The 26299-nt window shown below is 37.4% G+C and overlaps 1 protein-coding gene across 5 annotated transcripts; it reads right to left on the bottom strand.

Moving 5' to 3' along the window:
- Positions 1 to 1266: 1266 nt before the first annotated feature.
- LOC121865720 (myoneurin-like) lies at positions 1267 to 26149 on the bottom strand. Of its 5 annotated transcripts, XM_042365249.1 has the most exons (11): positions 26048 to 26137; positions 24426 to 24534; positions 24176 to 24316; positions 23779 to 23938; positions 22383 to 22584; positions 22029 to 22180; positions 20769 to 20872; positions 4596 to 4826; positions 4106 to 4242; positions 3633 to 3780; positions 1267 to 2738 (listed from the first exon to the last, which is right to left on the bottom strand). In XM_042365249.1, the coding sequence occupies exons 2-11, from the start codon at positions 24522 to 24524 to the stop codon at positions 2133 to 2135; spliced, it is 1980 nt and encodes a 659-aa protein (XP_042221183.1). In that variant the 5' UTR covers positions 24525 to 24534; positions 26048 to 26137; the 3' UTR covers positions 1267 to 2132. The 5 variants fall into 5 exon arrangements, 4 of the variants coding, with proteins under 4 accessions (XP_042221183.1, XP_042221180.1, XP_042221184.1 ...); XR_006088799.1 differs by lacking the exons at positions 1267 to 2738; positions 3633 to 3780; positions 4106 to 4242; positions 4596 to 4826 and adding exons at positions 12733 to 12841; positions 13551 to 14674; XM_042365246.1 differs by lacking the exons at positions 1267 to 2738; positions 3633 to 3780; positions 4106 to 4242; positions 4596 to 4826 and adding an exon at positions 10620 to 12841 and having other exon boundaries at positions 26048 to 26149.
- Between the last annotated feature and the right edge of the window lie 150 nt (positions 26150 to 26299).

Below are 26299 nucleotides of genomic sequence, written 5' to 3'. Positions count from 1 at the left end.
AAGCCAAGGAAAATTACCATTAACCTCTATCAATATTCTTATACTGTTAATAAAGAGAAATCGTCATTTTAATAATTAATTAAATATCTAACTACTGTAGTGCTTTTCTGTATCAGACAGTCGATTAAGATACCACATAGGACCTCAAGTAGTTATATAAGTATTTTCTAGAGTTTCTCCAGACTTGTACAGATGTTCAACACTCCCTTCCAAGTGCCACGTGTCTACTCATGTGTATTGTTTTAATATCATAAGAGGGTAAAGATGGATGGACTGTACTGGCTAGCTGATGTGGGTTGATGATGGTGGTAATGGATGGTCACTTGCAGGGCTGTGAAATAGTTTGTAAACACACCCTTCAATTGTACTTTATTATTTATTCAATATATATTTATTTGTACAGTATTTCATGTTATTTCTATATCGATTTATGTGTTTCTGTATAAAAAAAAATATTTTCAGAAGCATGACTGCAAGAATGACCCAACCATGGAAAACTGTATCGACAAAAAGCATTGAAATTGCCCATTATTTGAAGGAATATATTTCAATACCACCACAATTTACAGCTGCATAACCCCATGTGTGCAGGGTCACCTCTGATCTGAAGAAAATAGTTTGGTGAGCAGGTTTGGGCCAAGCAAAGTGACACTAGTAGGCCATCACTTACTCCACTCACATCCATTATAGTTTTTGGTGTTCCTTGGCTTTCTCCTGAGGTATGTTCTTACAATCTGTCTAGAACTAAAGGAAGGGGTCTTAATACAACTACACTGGCAGATTCAAGGGGGATTCACTGGTACACTTACGGAAATGTGTTCCTACATCCCGTGGTAACCCGTGCCTCCAAACAGCCGGTCATCTCCACTCACATCCGTCATTGCCACAGGGGGTGTAGGAACTCTGCAACTGTACTGTAAAACTCCATTTGGAAGAGAAGTTGATCAAAAAAGTACGACCAAGTACATGAGGATATGTCTACTCATCTTAGCCTTAACATTTTCCACTCAAGTCATCCGCTAATCTCTCATATTATTTCCCCCATTATTGAAGGTTACCGTATCCCTTCATCGACCTCACACAAAAATAAGATAAAAGTTGAAGTATAATGTAAGCCATCACCTGAACACAAGGGATTAATAGAAGATGGGCAGAGTATACTAGGAACATACAATGATAAAAATGGAAGAATTATATAAACTGTAATGATGAATCTGTCAGTTTTATATTTGTTACAAATGATAGTCCTAAGAAAAAAGATATAAATGGCAAATGGCTTTCTTTATTTATAATCTAATACAAGTATATTAGTTATAAGATACCATGATTTGATTACCTTACAATATTATGATCCAGAGAGTCTTTATACACCATACAAATTTGTTTCCCTATTCAGTACCACAATTTTTTCTGATGTAGTGATACTCAGTTGACTCCTTTCAGTATGATTGTATGTCCTCAGGAGAAACAAAGAACAAGATATGACAGCCAAGCTTTTGTCTGCATTCAATATACATTTTACACATGATGACCAAGTGTAAAAATTGATCAGTTTATATTTCATGTGTTTACTGTGAACTCTGTATGCACTTACCGGTAGTTCTTGTATACAGTAGGAACCGCTCGCCAAACTCTAAATACTGTAAAGTCATGAACAATGTACACCTTCAATATTTGTCATTACTAAAATTCATACAGATACAGATGACCAAATAATAATAACAAAATGATGAGGTTAAATATATTGTACACTATCAGATAACATGACGTGTTAATAAATATATTTAGCCCAATTCATAAAATGAACTTATAAATCTTCCATATTAGCAATCATTCTTGCATTAATAAACTGTATGAAATTGATTATTTATGAACACTTTTAAGTGAATAAATATTTGCACAAGATAAACACTCTAGATAATTACACAACATTAATACACAATAAATATAAAAAAATCTATAAACTTTTACAGTAATCCCATGATGTTATAATGGTACATGGAATCAAGTGACAAATGACAATCTCATTCCCATAATATAACACTAATCAAGGTTGACATGTAAATAACAAACACTTCAGGTGGTGCCACACGACTCTACAGGTTCTGTTACCCATTCATTGCGTCCTAAGGTTATGTAACGTGAGGTAAATCTTTCTCTTCAATGCTAAAGACATGGTTGTCGTCTTCTGTGTCTTGGTGCAGCGTCTGTTGTGTCTCTGCCTGGGTGTAATGAACAATTTCTGCATAACCTTCACAAGACACCACGATCACAACACTGTCGTCTTCATCACCTTCACATTTGACGTTTAGAGCTTCTTGTTTTTCGATTGGCTTATCTTTCACTGATATTTCTATTTGTCTCTTGTTTCCCTTATCTCTGGGTTCATACAGCGAGTGAGTCCGAATACATGGAGTTACATTTTCAGGGATTTCACACTTGTTAACTGTAGTGCTGGATGTGTTCGTATTACTCTCCGATTGTGAATGTGTAGTGCGATAGTGTTGATGCGCAGCAACGGCCGACGAGAATGATTGATTGCATAACGAGCAACGCAAACCATGTGTCAGCATGTGCGTCAGGTACTGTTGTTTCTGGGAATATGACACTCCGCACTCCTGGCAATAAAACTTGTGATGAGGCTGAGTGCGAATGTGGTGACGCAGGACTCGTAGAGTAGAAAATCGTCCACCACACGTCTCACAACTGTAGCTGCGTGCTCTTCTATGGAACAGATTCTAAGGAAAATATGTTAAAATTAGCAATATAAACAGTTTATTTTAAGGATACATCAAATACAAAATGATATCCTGTAATGTAAAGGGAATTATTTTTTTCTATCTTTAAAGTTCTATAAACACTAACTCAGGGTGCCTATTGTGAACATCTTCCACATACAACATATTCTCTACCACTTGGCCCCTCATATGGAATAAAGTCAATTCCATTTCTATCCTCCAATAATATAATAAAAGACACGACCTACTGCACCGGGAAGGTAACTAAAACTATTGCTCTTGGAATGAAAATAGTCCTCTCTGTATATTCACTGGTATAACTGCATCTCTGCTATGGTTTAACCCATCACACCAGAATACCAACAATAGACAGAATAGACATAACTCTATACACTTAAATAATAATAGTGTAATAATTTATAAAAGAACCAATGATAACTAGACTGGTTTAACTATAACAACACAAAATCAATTAAAATTCACCATTATATTTATTTAAAATGTATTTCCTTACCTCTAAAACACAGTCTTTTCATTTACTACAACACATTCATTAACTACCATCTCGCCTAATGTCAGACAAAAGCTCAACCCTTCTACCCAGGCTTTTACTTTCTTCCACTAATACTCTCCCTGTCACTACCCATAACCCATATACTGTTCGGGGATTTATATTATTATATCTCCTGGTGCATCCTTGGAGTGCTGGGGATAACCAGTGATGTGTTAAAGAGATAAATAAACTTTGATAGGATATGTGAACTCTCGCTCCAGAAAGTATCTTATGATTTTGTGAGAGAGAATATGACTCAATGGAGGAAGGATTTTGACAACCCTACTGAGACAACAGGAGTCGTGGTGTTCATTATCAGACCCCTGTACATGATGCCATACCTCATGACTGTTGAGTTGTTTCTGAGTGAAAAATTTTCTTCCACAGCGATGACACATGACACGTCTCTCACCATGACGAAGAATGTGTGAGGCAAGGAGAGCACGATGTGGGAACACAGCCGGACAGCGATCACACATATGCATGGTGCTGTAAGTATGGAAAATAAACTGAAAACTCCTTTTTATAAGTATGTTATACTTTATCCACTGAGAATAACAAGACATTAATGGTCTAAAACAGGGACTTAACCCCTTGTGTATGGGGTCCCCTCTGTGGTGAATAAAATTGTCTGACCACTGACCACTTGAGCAGACAATGACACCTGAATTTCACTGTTTACCCAGAAAAAAATATGAACAAACTGCTGACCTTAATATTCCTGGGAGGATTTTCATGACAATTAAAAATATCTTAACCCTAAACGTTCTACTTAATGAATACCGTACAGTACAGAAATTATATAATACGTCACCTCGAGTGTTTTGTGGCAATATGGTACGTAAGAGCTGGACGAGACTTGAATATTTCATTGCAGGTTTCACATTGTTGTATCTTCTTTTTCCGTCCTCTCTTCTTCTTGCCGGGTATCTGTGGTGTCTTTAGGGCAGCCTGTTGAACACCACAAAACCATTAGAGCTTAGAAAATAATAAAATATTCTACAGGCCAAACCAAACCTATGGATACACTTCACTGACTTGAGACGAAGCTTCTGTGTGTTTGTGATGATTTTGCCAGGATTATTTTGAACTGATTCTGGGAAACATGTAAGGGAGGATGTACAGTAGTAAGTGAGGGAGAACCCATGGTGCTTGAAAAAAAAAAAACATTCATTAGAAAAAAGATCTTTAAAAAATTGTCAAATGCCATAATGTTCAGGCCCCTGTAAAATGAAGAGAGGAATCAATAAGAGACAGAGAAGTATATGAACAAGTGTAGTTTCTGAAGGACATTTGGTTTTTACCTCCAGAGCTGCCTTTTCTTGCTTTACGTCTTCAGGAATTTCGTGAGCATGAAACTTTGATAAATGTCGCTCGTAAGCCCACCATGTTGACAGCAGCTTGCCACAGTGAGGACAGTCCATGTCCCGGTGTGCAGCTGACTTGTGGGCATGAAGTGTTTGGGGTGAAGGTGCAGCAAATGTACAGTACGGGCAGCGGAAGACAACTCTTCTTGCACCTGTTCTTCTTGAGATCTGTAACAAAAAAAAGGATTACACTATTATGTTAGATCAGGGGTTCTTAACCTGGGGTCCATGGACCCCTTGGGGGTCCATGGATGGGCTTCAGGGGGTCCCTGAAGGTCAGATAAAAATTTAACATTTATCTTAGGTGTAGGAGGGAGATAGGAAGGAACTGGTTCACAAATAGGGTGGTGGACGAGTGAAACAAGCTTAGCAACTTTGTAGTAAGTGCTGGAATGCTGGAAAGTTTTAAAAGGAGGCTAGATAGATTCATGGATGATAGAGAGTGGTAGTAACTCTCAACAGGAGCTGCCATGCACAGGCCAACCGGCCTATTGCAGACTCCTTATTTTCTTATGTTCAATCCAAACAACAACAACCTTCACATTGAAATGAACTTTTAAGCAGAATTAAAGTTTTGTTTTGTTTAATTTGCACAAGATGATTGTATTTCATTTTTGTATGGAGTGGCCATTAATTTATGCATAAAAAAGTGTGAAACATAATTCTTTGTTAAGATTGTTTACTTTATTCATACTTTGTGTATGTCATACACTGTATGAGGCAATGAATTTTCAATAAAATAAAGTACATTCATTGCACGCAAAGACGTGTTTATGTGCTTATGTGCATTTTTCTAGGGAGGGGGTCCATAGCTTTCACCAGATTCCCAAAGGGGTCCGTGACTAAAAAAAGGTTAAGAACCACTGTGTTAGATGGTAAAAAATTCCTCTCTTTATAAGGTAACTCAACACGTATACTGTATAAGGTTTGTTTATACTGTCAGAAGCTTCCACTCCAGTCACAGTTATTAGCCAGGCTGGAGGGATCATAATGTGAAGTCTGTTATTAACAATGATCCTTCTCTCTCTTCCACCGTCCATTTCTTGAATTATACTCTTTTTAACTTATATTCTCTTCACTTTCTCTCATCGTGTCTATATCACCAAAGCAAACCCTGGTCAAACTGTGTCCAATTTTATTTTCAATTTCACGTGTCTCTGTGTTTCTCTCTTCCTTCCATCTTACACACTTTTATCAAGGAGAACTTTTGTCTCATTTCCAATTTGCTTATTTCTCTTAACCATAAAATATTGTCAACTTAACTGCACCCCTTAACCTCTCATGGTCTTTTGATGCAGGATACGTCGCTAAGAGATCCCGTGCTGGCCTGACCCCTCCCACTCAGCCATATCTCACACTGAGAGCACTTCCCTCCCATAAGCAGAAAGACTGGAACAGCGGACCGGTCCTATCAACCAATAGCCTTGTGGGGTGGGCTGGCAGATGCATCTCTAAGGGTGCAATTTGGGTCTGGCTCATTCTACCCAATGTTTACTAAAATTAAAAAAACAAAAAAACATTCCTGTTACAGAGACAACCTGCGTCCAAAGATTACGAGGGGGTGAGATTTCCGACCATGGCCAGGAGTACCAGAGGGTTAATGCCTATCCTTTACCTCTTAAGACATAATTCTTTATCTTAATAACTGAATGCATCTATTACTTTCTTTTTCAATGACTGTGACTTAATTTTTCATTCATTGTTCCATTTGGTGACAGATCGGTCCCCCTGATACAGTACCTAATATCCTACAAGTCTGGTTTTTGCTATCTGTCAAGTGGCTTCTCATAATCCAAAGGCAGCTACACAAGGAGAAGGAGAGGAGCTACAAACTGCTCTCCCGAAAAAAGGAATAAATAAAATAAAATAAAAATAAAAGCCATTTATGAGCTTACACCAGCAACTAATTTCTATGATTTCTTATGCAAACACAATTAGATTCAATCACACTTTCTATATTCCTACCAAAGAATTCCCTTATCTATCATTATTTTAGTGAATATCCATAGTAACTCATCACATTCTTCCTTGACCCAAAGTGACGACTGACTCACTACTCCAGCATCTCTGACATGCCGGTAGTTTAACCAGCCGAGAGGAATATACTGTACACTTTACAAACACCTTTCCACATCATAGATACAGAACACAATGGAGTCATTTTCTCTGCCTTCAGTATAACAAACATTATAGTACAGTAATAGTTGTACATTTATATATTTTCCTGCTTTTAACCTGGTCTTTTTTGTACCAACAGTCATTCAGCAACTTTACACATTCTTGTCCCATTACATATCCAAACAAGACACCTGGAACTCTTTAGTGTAGTTTCTTAAGTTGTGTCTATCACTGTCTTGTACATTTTCCATTTTCAATTACCTGATTAATCTCTTATACTTTTGACAAGATGTTAAAAGTACTCATTTTCTTTCACTACTGTCTACCCAGCTCTTTTGTGTGTGTGTTTCTGCTCCACACACTGATATTTTTTCACTCTTTTAATCCTTTTAACCTCTTGTGTATGGGTTCCCCTCTGAACTGAATAAAATCATCTGGAGTTAGCCAAATAAAATATATAAAGTGACGTCCCTATAGTGAAGAGGCTAAGTTCGATTGTTGGACCTAGGAGCAACATAAGAGTCTACCTTCAGCCACATAATCTACAACTAACATAATATGTGTTCTGTTATGACGTTTACCTTTCACAACAAGACCTCAAGAAATCATCCCCTTTCATCCCCGTACCCTCACACAGTCAAGCACCACACTGACTACTTGATGGTAAACATTATACAGTACCAAGATCACATACGTCAGAACCCTTGTAATGTATATAAAGATGACAAAAACAACAGTACTAAACACCATAACAACAATACATTTCCAGATTCAGATATAGTTCTACAAAGTTTCAATGTGATGTAGTAAGAAATTAAACTACAGTTATAAGTTCTGAAAATTACAAAGACTTTATTGAATGAAATTGTACAGCTTTTTACATATGTACATAATAAAAATGAATGGGAATATACATGTGAGACTATGTTTATGACACCAGGATATGAATAGAACCACAAAAACACAATAAACTAGAAAGTATAGGTGTATGATCATTTATACAGGAAATAGATCAAAATAACAACCTCACTTGACCTCAAATTTGGTAAATATCACTTTTCCAAATGTAAGTATTGCATAAAGTTCGAGTCAGTCAGATATGTACCGAAACAAGGGCTTTGGTATAATGTAGAGCATAATTAATACAGTAGATAGATGTACAAAAAACTTGGGATTTACTGAACATGAAATAATATACATGAATTGGGACAAAAATGACTGCAAAATCAAGGAAAACAAACGTGTGAGAGATAAATGGATGTCTTAGTCAGTATTACACGAATAATATTAATGGCATTGGCAGTTCAGGGCCACATATTATACACACGATGACTGACATTCACATCACAGTCCAGTCCCAAAATACTGCTCAATAGAAGGAGGCAAATAGTATAATTGAACCTTCCCAGCATACCACCTTTTAGGAACTGATTCAGAAGCTCCCGACCGCAAGGCACGAAAGCGAACCACTACACCACAAGTCTCCAGTTTATTAGTTTATACCACGGACAACCAAAGTAATAAACGATGTACAGTTGCTTGCACTTACACCTTGTACAGTGGCTGGTGTATTTTGTGAGATGTGGCAACTCTGTGGAAGGCTTATCTTGCATCTTTAGTCTGGGTACTATTGCGAGGTTCCTTAAGGTCATTCCAAGAGTTTAAATACAATGTAAACAAACACAGAGGTGCCACATCTCACAATACACACCAGGCACTATACTAGACGAGCTACGGTATAAGAGCTGGTGACTGTATATACTACATAACCAAGAATAGTTGATCATGGGAGATGGAATATATACAAAATATAAAAAATAAGAAAGTTGAATGGAACTGAAATTCATCACTTTTTTTTCAAAATTCACTTCAAAATAATACAATACAACGATACTGTAAATAAAGAGAAACAATAATGCGCCTGGAGGAATATTTTAACCCCTTGTGTACAGGATCCCCTCTAAGCTGAATAAAATATTCTGGTGTCGGCCAAATATATCGCACGCTCACTCCAAAAACTATCTTGACGATTATATATGAGACAATATGACACAACGGACGAAGGATTTTGATAACCCTACCGAGACAACAGAAGTCGTGGTGTTCATCTTGAAATTCATCGGACCCCTACATAGAGATATTTCTTGTAGCGACTGTACACTGAACTAGCATTGCCAGAATTAGTTGCTTCTCTTCACTTACTGCACTATAATAATTTAACAGAGGAGTGAATGAGAAAAGCAGAATAGAACAATGACCATAAAATACCATGAGATGATTAATAAATGTTAAGACTAAAGACCAAAAATGAATACCAGTGACTCCAACATAAGGGGTGGGTGAATCGGGTAATCCTCGACACCTTAATGTGAGTAGACTAAAACTTACTTCCTAAAATATGATGGGAAACTAATGACGACTGAAGGCACACATAAATAAGCATTAAGATAATGAACTGGACTCTGCTTTCATTTGTACTCAAGCTACTGCATCCACAACTCAAGACACCTGACCAGACATACACACAGATGAACAGATAAGACAGCATTTCCAGGTTCCCTACCAGTAAGAGGTGAGGGACAAGTTTAAGGTAGTCATGGGTCTCTTACAGGGGAAAATATAGAGATACTAGGGATCAAACAGATGTCAGTTTATATCTCGAGAAGTAATGTATGGAGTGTCATGATTTCAGTGTATGTCATGTGTAGGTATTGTGTTGTTCTGTCCTGTACACACACCAGAGAAGACTTAGCACCCTCTTCCTCTGACATCCTGGTTACCTTATCCCAACACTCTCAAATATCAACAACAAAAGTGAAATAATAATTGACAGGATGGTTAAACAGGCATCAGTTCTATCAGATGCCAAGCTAACTTATCTATCCATTAGGAAACCAACTTCTGTGAAACCAACCTGTTGACCAAAAAACTTTGCATAACTTGAAATCAACAACATGTGCTTGCCTGCACTAAGGTACAGTATGTGTAAACAAGATGAGGTTTTCCTTTTCTTCAGGTAGTGTATAATACAGTATAGTGAAGTATGGTGCATAATAACTAAAAGATGAATTATTAATCTTATATAAAACAATTGACTTTAATTTGAACATGAGATCAGACATAATGGATAATTTGCCTTGACAAGAAATTAATTGGCATCTTAACACAGTACAGGTTGACAACCCTTTATCCGAAATTCTGAAAACCTCTGAAAACCTAAAGTTTTTTTGTGGAGCATATATTTTTTTTTTTTTTTTTTTAAACAGGGATTAGCCCACCCAGGCATGGATCACTGACCCACATCGGGGCCTGGGGGGCGAAAATGTAATAGCAATACTAATTATAATAATAATAATAATTATTCATAGTAAATAAAATTTTTAATTAAAAAATACACCAAAATAAAATAATAATGATAACAATAATAATAATAAAATATAATAATAAAATTTATAATAATAACAATAATACTGTATTAATAAAATAATAATAAAGAAATCCAAGAATGAAAAAAGAAGAGCTCTTTCAAGGCAAGACTTGACCAACACTGGAGCGGGTTCAGGTACATTCAGGAGCCGGTGCATGCCCAGTATTTACCAACAGTGCGTGACAGAGAAGTGACCGATCGCCCAAGTGGCTAACAAGCCGATCAGTGGCGAAGAGGATAAAAGTAAAAAAAAAAGTAAAGTAAAAAGCGAGAAACTCGACCTAGACCTACGAATTATTATTATTATTATTATTTTTATTATCATTATTATAATTATTATTATATTTTCGCCCCCCAGGCCCTGATGTGGATCAGTGACTTGTGCCCGGGTGGGCTAATCCAAAAAAAAAAAAAAAAACAACATTCTGAAAACCAAAAAAATACAAAATCCGAAATGCCTCTGGCCCCAAGGATTTCGGATAAGGGATTGTCAACCTGCACAGTACTTACCAGACCAGAAAAATATTACCCAAATTAAATGTTCATCTCTTTGAACACAAGGATAACATGATTATAAAAGTAATATTTTTTGTTGCATAATTACAGTCATCAGTTTGTTGAAAAAGCTCCCCAAGATACAGTACTGTGAAACTCAATTACAGAAAATGACAAATATTTTATCCGTGCATCTCCTACAATGTGTGGTGAACTATGTTAACCTTGGTGTATGCTGTTAATACTGTATTGGAAAATAATTCTTTCAAACTTCACTGGTGCTTCAACATGATTCTTCATGATATACAAGTATTTACACAACGATTTTTGTCACCGTTTCTGTACAAGAACATAAACTTTAATTACAGATTTCCTTTATAAATAAAAATACCGGTTAACGCCTCGTGTACAAGGTCGCTTCTGAACTGAATAAAATCGTCTGGCATTAGAGAAATAAAATATCAAAAGTTGAATCTCCTTGGTTAATGTAGCCTTAATATTGTGGGCCATCAGTTGAGGTACTGTACTGTATGTTCCACTCTTATGTTAGTTTTTGTCTTCTTTATCTGTACAATAGACAACAGAAGAATAGAGGAGAGTTAGTCTGCCAGTTACTCATACACTGATGGCATCGACATTAGAATAAATATGTCACACATTACTCTGGTGGAGCGACTGTATACACGTCAAAAGTTTCTCCGTCCATCTGAACTTGGAACTTCCCGCTCTCAAGAGTAGCCATAGATATCTGTTGTAACTGTGTGGCCGTCATCTGTTCAGTTAACTGCATGTGTTCCTGTAGTGAAGCGAGTTGAGCCTCATCCAACTCTTGTACTTCCGACTCATTATCTTCGTCATCATCAGCGACGACGACATCGTCAATTTCTTGTTTAAACAGCTGTGGTTCTATGGTAATCCCGGCTTCTGGGGCATCACTAGATGCCTCCATCTGCTGTAGGAGTGACTGGCTCTTTACATCCTTTTCAACAGTTTCAGAGGCTTCAGAAAGGACAATAATACACTGACCACCCTGTCCTATGGCACCAAAGCTGCCATCATCCAAACCCACCATCTCGATCCCTTCCACCCCGTCAAGATCTCCAACCATATAGTTCGTGCTCACTCTCTCTCCTCCATCTTCAATCTTATATTCTCTCTTCAGTACAATCTCTGAAGTGAACATGTCATTCTCTCCACCAATCAGAGCATTCACCGAGACTTGAGGGTGCTTGAACTTTCTATGACGATCGTATGAGACCTTGTGTAAGAATACTGCATTGGGACACTGTTGGCACTTAAAGGGTCCACCTCTGAATGTCTTCGGCTCATGCTGTTTGGTGTGATTCTTCAGGTGATGGATCTTTCGAAACTTTACACCGCACACGTGACATTCAAATGGTTTCTCTCCTGTGTGGACTCGTATGTGTTCCTTAAAGGCAGCACATCTAGTGAAGGCTTTAGAACAATGTTTACACTTCCATGACTTGGCCATGCGATGAGTTTGGTTATCATGCATTAAGAGGGCAAAGTTTGTATGGAATTTTTTACCACATTTCTCACAATAATATTTCTTTTTCTCATGTCTTAACTGATGGGTTTTTAAATTACTTGGGTGGCTAAATACTTTACTACACCTGTCACATGGGTAACTTTTGCCATCGTGAAGTTTCAAATGATAAGCAAGAGCAGACTTTGATGAAAATTGTTTCCCACACACACTACAATCTACCTCCTCTTTGGGGCGATTTAACGCTTCCTCATTTCCCGGCACTTGAATCTCAACGTTATGAAATATCTTAAGGTGATTTTCCCAAGCTCCAATCCGGGCCAGAACCTTCCCACAGAACTGGCACTCGATTGTATCGTGGGAACGCTGATGTTCTTTTAACTGTTCGCCGGTTGGACACACTTTCATACAAAACTTACACAAATGGATGATGTGCGATCTCTTGCGATATGGCCTCTTAACACGCGGCTCTGAGGCATTTTCCTGTGACTTTGACTCCTTCTTTATAGTACTAGATGTGTCTATGTGTGGCAAAGCTCGCGATTTTCTAGAGAGTTCGGCAATACTAAGGCGCATCTTCTCGGACAGAACTGGTACTCTCTTGCCCGGTTCCCTGGGACGGGTCACCTGTAACGTCTGAAAGACAATACAAGGCTTTCAGTCTATCATCATTATATCTGTATAATCTTTATCATTGTCCTGTCACTCAACTCACAAGGGTTCTACAGGTACTAGGGTAAGAGAGACAGTATCATATAAAACTTGTTTATTACTCTTTCTCAATTATATGAAACTACAGTACTGCCTTGTGCTTCAATATCAAAGTTCTGTACTGTACATGTGCCAAGCAATACAATTGTATAATTCCCCTGACAGCTTTAACTGATACAACTCCAGTAAGGTTGTGGTTTTGTGCCTAAACAATAAGTGGACAAAATAAATGTACATTATTCAGATACGCAGTTTCCACAGCCTTGGTTTTTATATATAACTAAAAACCATTTAAGTCCTACTTTTTCTGAAATTGAAAACTGTAAATATTTCTTTGCTGTAAGTACCTTCAACTGAGAGAGTACTGGATGATTCTGGTATGACATGGAAGGTACACAAGATAAAAAGACAAATATTTAGTATAGAATAAACTCATTTAAATAACATCTATCAAAGAATATACAAAGTAAGTATTAGAGCTATAGTACTCAATCAAGCACAAGATAAGTTCCCTGTTCACTGACAAACAAGAAGAAAGGCAAAACAAACAATCTGTACGGCTACGGTCAACAGGGCTCTAAGTTCATCCAAATGTTCACTTAGTTAAAACTGAAGGAATACAAAGTAGACAAACCTCTTAAACACGTATAACAAGGCAGGCATCATGGTTATTTCTGTACAACAAAGAAACTATTCCACTCATCCCAGTACAACATAGCAAGTGTCCCATTCGTCTGTGTTGATACCAATGGCAGCAGGTTCAAAATTGCCCGGCTCTGCGTATATCTGTACGTCTTCAGTGATCGTTTCAGACTGTACTAAAATATGAGCGGCATTCTGACCACAAACATGGGTGTCGAGGTCCTCTTTGGAATGAAAGGAAACATTACATCCAACACAGACGTATTGTTCGATGAGTTTCACGTGGTCGCCACAGAGGTGTTCCTTCCGTTTGTCCTCGCTCTCGAACAACGCACCACAGTCGTTACACCTCAGGTATTTCTTAATCTTGTCCTTGGGGGAGGGATCGGGTTCGGCATTAGTGTTAAAATGCTGCTTCATGTGAGCTTCGATGTGCGCTTTTCGACGGAACATTTTAAAACATACGGTACACTCGAATCTCTTGGGTCTGTGCTTCTCTACGTGATTAAGATAAATACTAGATCGGTTAAATTCTTTTCCACACACTTCACATTTCCAACACCTTGCATTCTGGTGGACAGAATTGTAGTGATATCCTAACTCAGAAGTGGTATAAAACTTAGAGGGGCATTTATCACACGCTACTTCCTTCTCTCCGTGACGTTTCATATGAGCCTTGAGATTTTTTGAATGACCGAAGCTCTTGTCACATATATCACATTTAAGTTTTGCGTCATTATGGGCAGTAGTAACGTGGTATGTGACTGCCGGTTTAGATTTGTATTTTTTGCCACATATCCAGCAAACGTGTTGAGCATCTGGATTTAATTTCAGTCCGTGGAATTTGACATAATGCTGAGTCAACATTCCCTGTTTGGCGACCACTTTTCCACACATGGCACATTCGTAACTTCCGTGAGTCTTTATGTGATCTCTGAACTCTTGTGCATAGTCAAACTCTATCCCACACAAATCACACATGTGGGTCTTGTTCTTATAAGTCATTTTCTCGGATTTAGAAGACACATCCTCAAGTTTGGGAGTCTTCCTCATAGACTTCCCCTTTCCTCCCTCTCTTCTGACACCACTCAGCACCACTATCTCTTCCACAGTTATCTGTAAAGCACGAGATCTGTATCAGGAGCGAGAGAGGAGGAAGATCTGTCATTCTAACTAGTTCCACCTAAGTCAGGGTAATATTATATAAATTACAGTAAAGTATTGCCGTAGTTATTATGCTCAAGAACACCCCCTTAAAACAATACATGCACACACACACACACACACACACACACACACACACTATTATATTCCAAAAGATGTTAAAAGTATTATACTGTAAGAAATATTTTTCAAGACAAAACAAAAAAAATTAGGATTCCAATACTGTATAAGTGCACTTAGTCATCCAGTACAAATAGCACCAGGTTTAAACATTTATACAATCTAATTTCCTTAGACATAATAATAAAGCTTAATCGAGTAGTAACCTGCTTTGTCAGCTAGGAAAGCACTTGGAAGTCCTATACAGTACTTAATGCCAGGTCCAACATTGTAAAAGTGGAATGGCGATAGGAAGAACATCCAGCCATAAAACTTGCCATCAAGTAATCACGACTAATCCAAGCATGTGTAGAAAACGGCCGTAAAATGATGATGATGAAGACTGATGATGCTGTTAAAAAGAAGTACAGTAAGAGCTGAAGAATTCCTTTTTTGTTTCCATCCTCAATCAACATCTCTTCCTTTCCAAACTTATTGCTTCTACACACCTTTTCAAGATTTATATTTCCCACTGCTTACACTCTGTTGTATATCTTATAACCATACCAGGCACAGTCACCCACAAAGGTCCTGTTGTCTCTCCTGCTGTCCTACAAACCCTGAGATTCAGACTCATGAACCCGAAGCAATATATTAGATGCATTATTCTGTCTATAAATGCTTTGGATTCACTGGTTTGAATCTCAGGGTTTGTGGTTCAGGAGGAGAGACGACAGGTCTTTTGTGGGTGACTGTACTGTACACACCACTGGGGAAAACTCCCCTGTCCAACCCCCCACCCATCCTTTTTTTCTCAGAAGTAGATGCAGTAGGGTAAGAAGGCTCCTTGCCATGGCTTAAAGTCATGCAGCCATTTTCTCAGTCGTCTGGAAGCGAGGTGAACACCTTTCCGAGGCCTCTCACACCAGTCGTAAGCATCATTGACTACCGGGAAATTTTCTTCACAATTTATGAACAGGACAGTATTGTTATAATTCCTATTACTGTACCACAATTTGCATGATCTACAGTGGAGGTACAGTAGTATTTTTTAAATAGCTGTGCACTGTATATGAGGCTGGGTCAGGGCCACACTGCACCCGACGCCATCCTGTTTACCGTACTAGTCTCCCTATTATTACCCCCGTTCTTTGATGATCATGTATCCCCTGACCTCACACAAAAATATGAGAAATGTAAAGATGAAAGACAGCTGGGAACATAAAGACAGGTGGATAACAAGATGTACCTGTATTTAGTAACTTAAAACAAATTTATTTCACTTCAAAGACAAATTACAACTTTCTTACAAAACCACCGTATAAGAATAATTTTTCTTAAGAGTATTGAAGACAATTATGGATCAGTAATGCCTTTCAGACTCAATTAATGAAGAAAATTCAAAAATTCAATCTCATAATCACTTAAAATGCTCCATATTATAAGACCATTCAACTGACAGGATCAAATCAATATTCTGAGACTCATTACACAAGTTGATGGTAGGAATACATTTTAATTAGCACGTTAAGTGTTGACCAAACCAGAACCCTCCATCATACAACACAGTTTGTTTCATGAAGTTGACCAAATTGTGAGAAATACTGGTAATAAAAATAGTAAATAAACAAATGAGCATTCCCCAATCTAAACTAATTATCGTTAGCCAAATAAAATAATACAAATGGCGTCCCTGTAGTGAAGGGGTTAATAGGATCCAACCTAATTCAAATGGGTCCCACTCTCAGTTATTAGGTAATGTCAGAGTCTATAGGGATTGGGGGTACGTATACCTTGCAACCATGAACATACAGTACAGTATATACATATAGCAGAAGGCATGTACTTTGTAAACTATAAAATCAGACGACAAATAGAATTGGGATACATAATTCAGTTCCTGTTACAGTATATCTTATAATGATACATAATAATTGTAATTTATCACATGAAACACATAAGCACTACAGGATATCTTGTAATTTGTCCTTAATACTCACTGACTGTATATCTGAGGAACCTAATTGTACTGTACACCCTCCAGACACTTAAACACTATATGGTGGTACAATCCTTCAGACCAATCTCTCTGCCTTTATATCCCTCTTGCAATCCTCATCCTAATCTTCTGAGCCCTTATCCTAATCTCATAAAATGGGACTTTAATCTTCAATTCTCCATCGATAAATTATATGTCTCTCTTTCCCAAAACTTAATGACTTATAAACTTTTAATTAATGGTCAATCTTTTACCATTAAAGTCCTAGAGTTTGTACATGGAAGTATATTGAAATTGGGTTCATTTGTTTCCACCTTCTGAAGAGTTGACATATCTTATAAGAAAGGAGTGTGCTTAAGCCTGGGTCTTTAGGTGAGAGAGACCGGCTCTGTTCCTGCAACACTAAACAATAATATGTTAAGTTTCTTAATCCCGGAATCATCTTGTAAGTTCTATAATTTTTGAAAGGTGCCACATTATATTTACCTCTTCATTTATTTGAGTTATATTTTGTTCATGTTTGTACTTACAGGTTTGTCATATTATACTTAAATCTATAACACTGTAATTTGTTTTGTACTGTACACTAGCTCCAAAAAGTATTGTTACAATTTTGTGTGAAGATAATATTACACAACAGATGAGGGATCTTGACAACCTTACCAAGACAACAGGAGTCACGGTGTTCATTTTAAAATTCATTGGACCCCTCCGTGATGATACTTTTTGGAGAGTGTATAATATTTCACAAATTTTACAACTTGCTATAAATAAAACAAGATTTACTTTTCCATTAGTGTGATGCACCACCATGTTAGGAATCTTTACCCCTCAAGACTTCACTGTCAATAACAGATATAAAATCACCAAGAACACAACAGTCAGTAATACCCTCTTTGATATACTGGGTAACCGATGACTCTAGTCTGCTGGGTCCTGGCTGGGTGTTTGTAATGCATGTGATTTCTGTGTGACTTAGTTCAATATTCCTTAAAGCATCTTCTGAAGAATCACAGGCACCAATAGATGGGTCATTCTGAGTTTTAAAGTTCTCTACCTCCAATACTTTATCTGATCCATTACCCAGGACAAATGTAGCTACTGCAGTTGGTTCTTCGTTCATATCTTTAACTAACATAATGTGTCTATCATCATCTACACATGACCCGGGAGGCTCTAGAGAGTCACCGTATGTGTTACTCTCAAACAGCTCTATATCTGGGTATCTCTGTGGCTCCTGTGTACTGACAGAACTAGAGTCTGACCCAGTGGTTAGATTTGGTAGAAGAGAAATAAATCTTAAAGGGCTACAAGATTTGGTGTCCTCATTGATGTATTTTTTTCCACTTTTGATTGTCGTACATTTAATGACAGATTTTTTCCCCGTCACATTCACCTTCCGTACTCGAATACATTCTCTAGATTTATCCTGAGTCTGAATCAATTCTGTTGTTTGTGACAAGTCTACTGTAGTTGAATGTTGGGTCTCAACAGCATGCACTTGATGGCCATTTTCTTGAGTGTTGAGTTTTCTTTCTTGCTCAAGATGGTAATTAAATGCATGTCTGTGCTTGAAGGTGCGTCCACAATGACGACAAGTGAGAGGACGATGGTCGGAGTGAACCATACGATGATGTTTCAAGACCGAGCGTTGACAGAAAGATCGTCCACAGTCTACACAGTTGTAAGGGCGACACTTGCGATGCACCTGATTAATGTGTTTGTTCAACTCACTACGAAGGTAAAATGCTGCCTCACACTCACTACACTTGATAAGTCTTTCTTTATGTCTAACAACATGGCTTGCAAGATTCTTGGGGTGATTAAACTTACGGCCGCACTCCTTACAGCTGTAGACCTTCCCCGAGTGAATGCCAATCATGTGACTGTGTAGCCCTCCAGCTGAAGCATATGCCTTTCCACACAATTTGCAATGATACTTTTCCTTTTCAAATTTATCCCTATTTACCTCCATCTCAATATTATGAACAATCTTTAAATGGTGTCTGAGAGCACTTGGTCTAGCGAGAGCCAGACCACAATTGGGGCAGCTGTGGTGGGCGTGTGTGAGAACATGAGTGGACATTTCAGCCTCAGAAGAAGTTCCTATTCCTCCCTGAAACATAGGGGAATCAAGGCTACTACTGAGTACCTACATAGCATATGACATGATTAACTGACAGTTTACTGTACAGTAGATACATTAGGAATACTGTACAGTACTGTATATGAACCCAACACTTAAAGGTAAATCATTAATATATGCTGGTGTTGCTTTGATGGAATAGATCTACTCTATAGTTATATACTATGTAACACTCTTTAATCAGATAGTGACATTGACTGTATGCATAGATTGCCATAATTATATTAGAATAATTCTCTAAGTGATACCAAACATTCAAATACAGTATACAAACTGACATAGGCAGCAATACAGGCAGATGAACATACCTACACATACACAAATACTTGCATGCACTGTGTAATCAAATAAGACATTTTCCAACTAAACAATAAGTTACCTTTCAGGACACTCAGTAAACCCACATATCTCATATACCTGTACACATTCATTCAATCTTTCCAAAGTGTAGGTAGTGTTGAGACATAAACAAATATTTCAGACAATCAGTGTAGATAATATCAGCTTCAGGATCATATGTTTGCCAGTATTATACAGTGTAAGAGCTTCAGCTTCAGCCCAAACAAATGAACTGCCACTGAACTTTAGCCTTTCATTTGATTTTTATTTCATGATCATTACTTTGTTGTAGCTATTGGGTAACTGCTGTTTGAATGTCATGAAACAATGGTAAAATTAGGTCTGTGGCCAAATGGGACAACTATGTGGTGGTGGAACCTAACCTGCCGTCAATTGAGAAGTTTACGGGGAAATGCCTCATCTATAACAGTGAAGTCAATTGAGAAGTTTGCCGGGAAATGCCTCATCTATAACAGTGCCGTCAATTGAGAAGTTTGCCGTGAAATGCCTCATCTATAATAGTGCCGTCAACTGAGAAGTTTGCCGTGAAATGCTTCATCTATAATAGTGCCGTCAACTGAGAAGTTTGCCGTGAAATGCCTCATCTATAATAGTGCCGTCAACTGAGAAGTTTGCCGTGAAATGCCTCATCTATAATAGTACCGTCAATTGAGAAGTTTGCCGGGAAATGCCTCATCTATAACAATACCATTAATTTGGAGTTGCTGGTTAACGGAATGCCAGATAAGAGAGTCACCCTGTACCAATAAAAAATCAATGCCCATAATTCTTTGCTAGTTGGTAAAAGACACCACAAAAAATTAGCACATTCCCTCCAACCATAGATGACCCCAGCTCCATACACATAAGGTTATAAAGTAGTACCAATATATTCACCTGGGAGTCAATACACAGTATACTTATTCTTGTCCAAAACATCACTAGACAAGGAGGGAATCACCAGAATCAGGCCGGTACGGTATATCGAAGATCAAAGTCACAAGAGATATTAGTCTTTTGAAGTGATACTATAAAAAATATCTTTACATTGCCATTTCAGAATCACTTATATTTTTTACTGTACTGTACTACCAATACAGTATTCTATTCATGTCATATATTGTTCTAAGTTATGTTATTTCTGGCACTTGTAATTTGCTCCTTCCTTATGCTTAAAGGACCCAAACAAATAGGTCACTTTTCCCCAGCTGCCATAAACAATGATTTCATGATATATATAAATTGACCCTACTGTTCCTGCCAACAAAATTCCCTTATACAGTATTGTACTGTATTTACCACCCAAAACAATTCCTGTATCTCTATCGTAACAATGATAATCAATTTGTAATTTTTTGTAAACTGTTAACTCATTTGCAGAACCTACCTGTTAAGCTGCATCCTAACACAACAATGTAGAACAAGTAATCTACACATTAACAATGACAATCTAAGTGTCTTACCTTTTCACTCTTGTCTTCAACATTTGTAGCTGCATCATCAGTTTCTTCAGCACCTGCAGATTCTTCAGTCTCCAAGCTAGGCTGTTCCTCCGTGTCATCATCTCCTGCAATCAAATTTATATTTTCAAAACTGTGTATGAGAGCAATGACAAGTCTTCCACATAATTTACATTTTTGTACATTTTTTTTTTCACCGGATATTCCCCATATCCTTGGCTTTAAATCATTTGAAGATGGGATCCAGGGGAATGCTCCAAATATCTTAAATTTCTTACTTGAAAAATGAAAGATTAACCCTGTCTTTTTTTCTAACAGAGTGCAGAGTCAGGTGGCCCACATTACTCACAGTGCTTAGTACGGAACTGTTCTCCAGACCATTCTCCATATGCAAGACAGTGTTGATCAGTCACCCCATTGGAGTTTATCAATCACCCTTCCCTCCCCATAACACTATCAACCCCAAATAAGGAGGACTAGGTGCAACAGTTACCCTTAAAAGCAGGTCCTTTCTGACCCATGTCTGTTTAATCAGCACACTAACACTATAATGTAGTCAGTAATCAAACAAATAGCCACATTTGTGTCAGGGTAAGGAATCCTTGTTTCCCACTTCCACACACCTCCAGGAACTAAATACAGGTAAAACAATCTTCCATGAGGACCCTCGATCACTCATATACAATGGCTGCTGAAACCAAAATTTGCACTGTTAACTTTCAACTGGGCAAATGATACCAACAATATCTCAGTAACTTTCAAGAAACAAGTGAAAATAATTTTAAAAACCTATATACTATTGTACAGTACAGTATACAGCACTGTATGTTCTAAACAAATAATGTTCACAAACATACGAGAATACAGTACGTATATACAAACAGAAGCTCCCAATTTCTATAATCTCTTTTCCTAAAAAAAAGAGGATCAATGATATAAGTCAAAGCCTAAGACTTTATCTACTTCCATATCATCTTTAGTCGTCTTCCACTGTTGTGTGATAGCTGTTATAAAATACAAACTCATCAAGAGAGGTGGGAGGATATAACAGTACAGAGTGGTAGGAGAAGAGTGTATAAGAGCTGATACAAGTGTAAATATTCCACACACACTTCCTCACATGGGTGGTAAGCAGAGTGGGTCCTAACCCTCCATACTGCTGCACCATACAGTACAGTATTTCACAATACAGTAATTCATTATGCACACTAAGTTGATTCATCAAGTACATAAACATAAAAGTACAATATTAAACTTAGCTACCTAGTATCTTTGTAACCAGTTGGCCTAACTTCTCCCCCAGAGAGACAGATGTTTTGCCTGGCCCCAAACCATCCTTTGGGTTTTTTGGTGGTCTACCGGGGCCACGGCCTCGTCCGCGACCTCTTCCACGACCTCGCCCTCTCCCGCGCCCTCTTTAAGAAAAATATAAAATTAGCATACTGTACTGTATATTGCATCTGTTAAGTCCACATGTATTATACTTTTCATGACTATCAACTTAATATATTATATTCTCACAAGCAGGTTTAGTACGGGACACTCATTCCGAGGGCCTCTTATATACATAATACATACACCTCTACATAAACATAATTTCAATTTACAGTACCGTACCTGCCACGACCTCTGACGCGAGTTTTACCCATCATCCACACATTATCATAGGCGGGGTTAAACTCAGGGTCGTCAGGTCTGATCCCCTGGTCTTCAGGCCTCAGTTCATCTGCTAGGAGGTCTTCCTCGTCATCTAATGGTTCAACTTTTAACTCGTCAATTGACTCTTCATCCTCATCAGGACTATCTATATCCATTGGTTCTGTTGAAGACAAATCATATATTGTATATCAGATATTATATCCTTTCTGTGCGTCATATAATACAGGCTACTGTACTGTATTTTTGTCTACAGTATGTGTTTCGCTTTCCCTTTCCACCTTTAACTGCACATTATCATAAGTTTTCTTCATTCATTTACCACTTATCCTGAATTTCACAACTTATGTATCGCCTATGTTCATTTTTTACCCAATGATAGTCTACAGTATGCTGCTCTTAATTCTGGCCATCCTGTGCTCAAGTGTGAAAAATGTGATACAGGTTGACAATCCCTTATCCGAAATCCTTGGGGCCAGAGGCATTTCGGATTTCGGAATTTTTCGGTTTTCAGAATGGTTTTTTTTGTGTGTGTGTGTGTATTTTAATATAATAATAATAATAATAATAATAATAATAATAATAATAATAATATTAATAATAATTCATAGGTCTAGGTCGTGTTTCTCACTTTTTATCTTTTTTCATTCTTGTATTTATTATTATTATTTTATTAACACAGTATTATTGTTATTATTATTATCATAAATTTTATTATTATATTTTATTATTATTATTATTATTGTTATCATTATTATTTTATTTTGGTGTATTTACTGTGAATAATTATTATTATTATAATTAGTATTACTATTACATTTTTGCCCCACAGGCCCCAATGTGGGTCAGTGATCTATGCCTGGGTGGGCTAATCCCTGTTTAAAAAAAAAAATGCTCCACAAAAAACTTTCGGTTTTCGGAATTTCGGATAAGGGGTTGTCACCTGTAATGAATTAGGTTTTCATTTCTACTGCTCCTATTATATTTTATCAGTGTTTTGGGTAAAAAAAAAATTGGCAGCTTTGATTTTGAAATACTCTCTTCTGGCACAGCCAATAGCTTCTCATAATACCGGCCACTATTTGGGAGATCGGTATCCCAATTTAGATCAAAATATCATAACAAGGCTGAATAACTGAGGGTTGTATGAGGACAAGACAATGACTGACCCAACTGGTGGCCTGTATTATGTGAGGCAGTCTGGTACAGAAGCACAAGTCACACAACACTTCATCAAATTAGCTTCTTGCATATCCCACTCAAAATCTTCCCAGTCACTATGACTTGTTAGAACACCTCCTAACTTCTCCAAGAAAGAGAGGGAGGGAGGGAGGGAGGGAGGGAGGTTAATTCATACCTAAGTTTCCTTCCTCTCCACCTGGTAACTTAAGTCTTCTAAGGAATGATCGGTTGTACCAGCCGGCTATTGTATTCTTGATGACGTCAGAGCGGTGCTGCATTTCATCCAACTCATCAAGAAGTTTAAAGCATCGACGACACAAAGTCTTTGAATATACCTGAAAAAATAAATGGTTTAAACCTTACCTAGTCACACCAATACAATATACCTGTAACTCAAATAAAGATTAAGATTGTGTGTTATCCCAACTTTAACCAATGATCGAGTTAAAAGCCAGCATGTAAATAAACTACTGTACGTACAGTATATGAAACATTCAGCATATGTGATAATTGATTAAAAAGCTCAGGATAAATTGTAGATAATGGATGAATTAACATAAACCAATACCCACCTGAGTAGCATCCAGAGGGGACTTGATGATCTGTTCCAGTATGTCTCCGAGCTGCTGCCGGGTGTGTGACGTAACGCTCGACTCTAAGAACAAGTTGTGTACGTCCTGGGCATGAATGTCTTTTATTGTTCTGTCACACACCTGTAACAAATTTAATATTAAACTTTCTGATCTTGTCTCCCATTCTAAGCATAGAGATAACCTGTATTGTATGATTAAAATACTAAAGTATATTTGGGTTAGTACTCACCAAGCAAACGACAGGAATGCCAGGTGTCAATCCCGCCTCCCCCATCTTGGACACTTCTTCCGCCTTCCTTACAGCTATCCGTGTACCTTCACTCATCATTAATCGCTTACTGTAAAGATAACGCATTACTTCAATAAACTGATCATATCTTACGACAATGGTTTCTTAAAATACAAAGCTGTTATGATCTCCCGGCAATAAGCACTTGATGGCTTTGTCCGCTATCCATGGCCTTTTACTGTTTACACTCCATACATACATACATACATACATACATACATACATACATACTGACTGAGGATAACATTTAAGATGCATACAATCGGAGTGAACAAATTGCCACTAACGTCAAAATTTATTCACAAATGGATAAGGAAATCACCTCTGTATCCCAAGACTCAGCTACTCAGAACAGTAGTGGTGATAAGACGCTTCTGCTATTAAGAGTGGCGGACGGCTGATGACAGATTGATTGATAGATAGATAGATAGATAGATAGATAGAGATACCTTAGATAGATTGATAGATAGATAGATAGATTGATACCTTAGATAGATTGATAGATGGGTCCGACTAATTACCCAAATGTAGCTGCAATGAAGTCAAATAATGGTCCTACATGAATAAATCGGACTGCTAATCACTTCTCGACTAGTATATGGTGTCACAAATTCACAAAAAAATGGAAAACTTACTTTAATCTGAGTTAATAGATCGAGTGCATGTACTGAACCGAACCTAACCTAACACAACACAACTCAGATTAAAGTAAGTTTACCAATTTTTTTTTTACTTTATGACACCAAATAATAATCGAGAAGTGATTCACAGCCCAAATTACGCTTGTACGACCATCACTTGACTTCATTGCGGCTACATTTGGGTAATTAGTCGGACCGTATTTTTATTATGTTAGCTCATTCCACAAGTTCAGTATAACAAGTTAATTGACCTGATAAGCCATTGAGGTAATATTAGAACAAGTATATTATGTTAAACTCTTTCCTTACTCTCCAACTACATCTGTTATATGACTCAAACAAAAAATAAAGGAATTCATTGATAACTCGTATATATAAAGTGGCGACCGCCTGCTGAACCTCTGGGTTTAAATAATAACTAGAATTAAGTTTTAATTTCTTAATGAACTCAAAACTTATTAATCTTTCACTAGTATTCAACCATGGCTTATTAAAACAGTTTATTTAGAGCTTGAATAGGATAATGAATTAGTCTTAAGGTTATTATTTTTTATTTAGTATTAGTGGTTAGTAGCGAGGTCCATCAGGTCGTTAGAGGTCAGTCTCTTTTACCTTATAACCATCTTGACAGCTTGTTAATTCTTATAATAATTAAAGATCTATGGCTCTACCATCACCCCCTGTACTCTAAATTATAATAACTGATCAAGAGAGTTAAATAGAGTAAGGAAGAAATAAAGACTCATAAACATGCATTTGTATATTGAAACAACTTTAAATGCCTGGCCCAGGGAGTACATTTTTTAACAAGGTATTAGTGTCTAAACATTATTTTACTTCATAAAATTTATAACTATTCTATTCTTGGGTGTATTTGAATCTAACGAGTAAATTATAGAGTATTAAAGACATGTGACTCACCTGTATAAGGCCCCAAACACCCGGGTAACTCGCCTAACAACATCACGGGTCTGGAATAACACAAATATGGCCGACTACTCCAAACTCGAGACGTGATTGGTCAGTTGGGAGTCGATGTTACTGTGTGATTGGTCAGTTGAGTCCCGGGAGATATAAAACAAACTCTTTCCTCCCTGGTGTTTTAGTTATTATTTTACCACTTTGTTTACAGGTTGTTTAATTGGTTGCTCTGTTATTTACAGTTTTTTACGA

Source organism: Homarus americanus, unplaced genomic scaffold (assembly GCF_018991925.1).
Source record: "Homarus americanus isolate GMGI-L3 unplaced genomic scaffold, GMGI_Hamer_2.0 scaffold5099, whole genome shotgun sequence".
In the NCBI taxonomy this organism is placed as follows: domain Eukaryota; kingdom Metazoa; phylum Arthropoda; class Malacostraca; order Decapoda; family Nephropidae; genus Homarus; species Homarus americanus.
The sequence above is the reverse complement of the archived record's forward strand: the minus strand, read 5'-3'. Positions and strand labels throughout refer to the sequence as shown.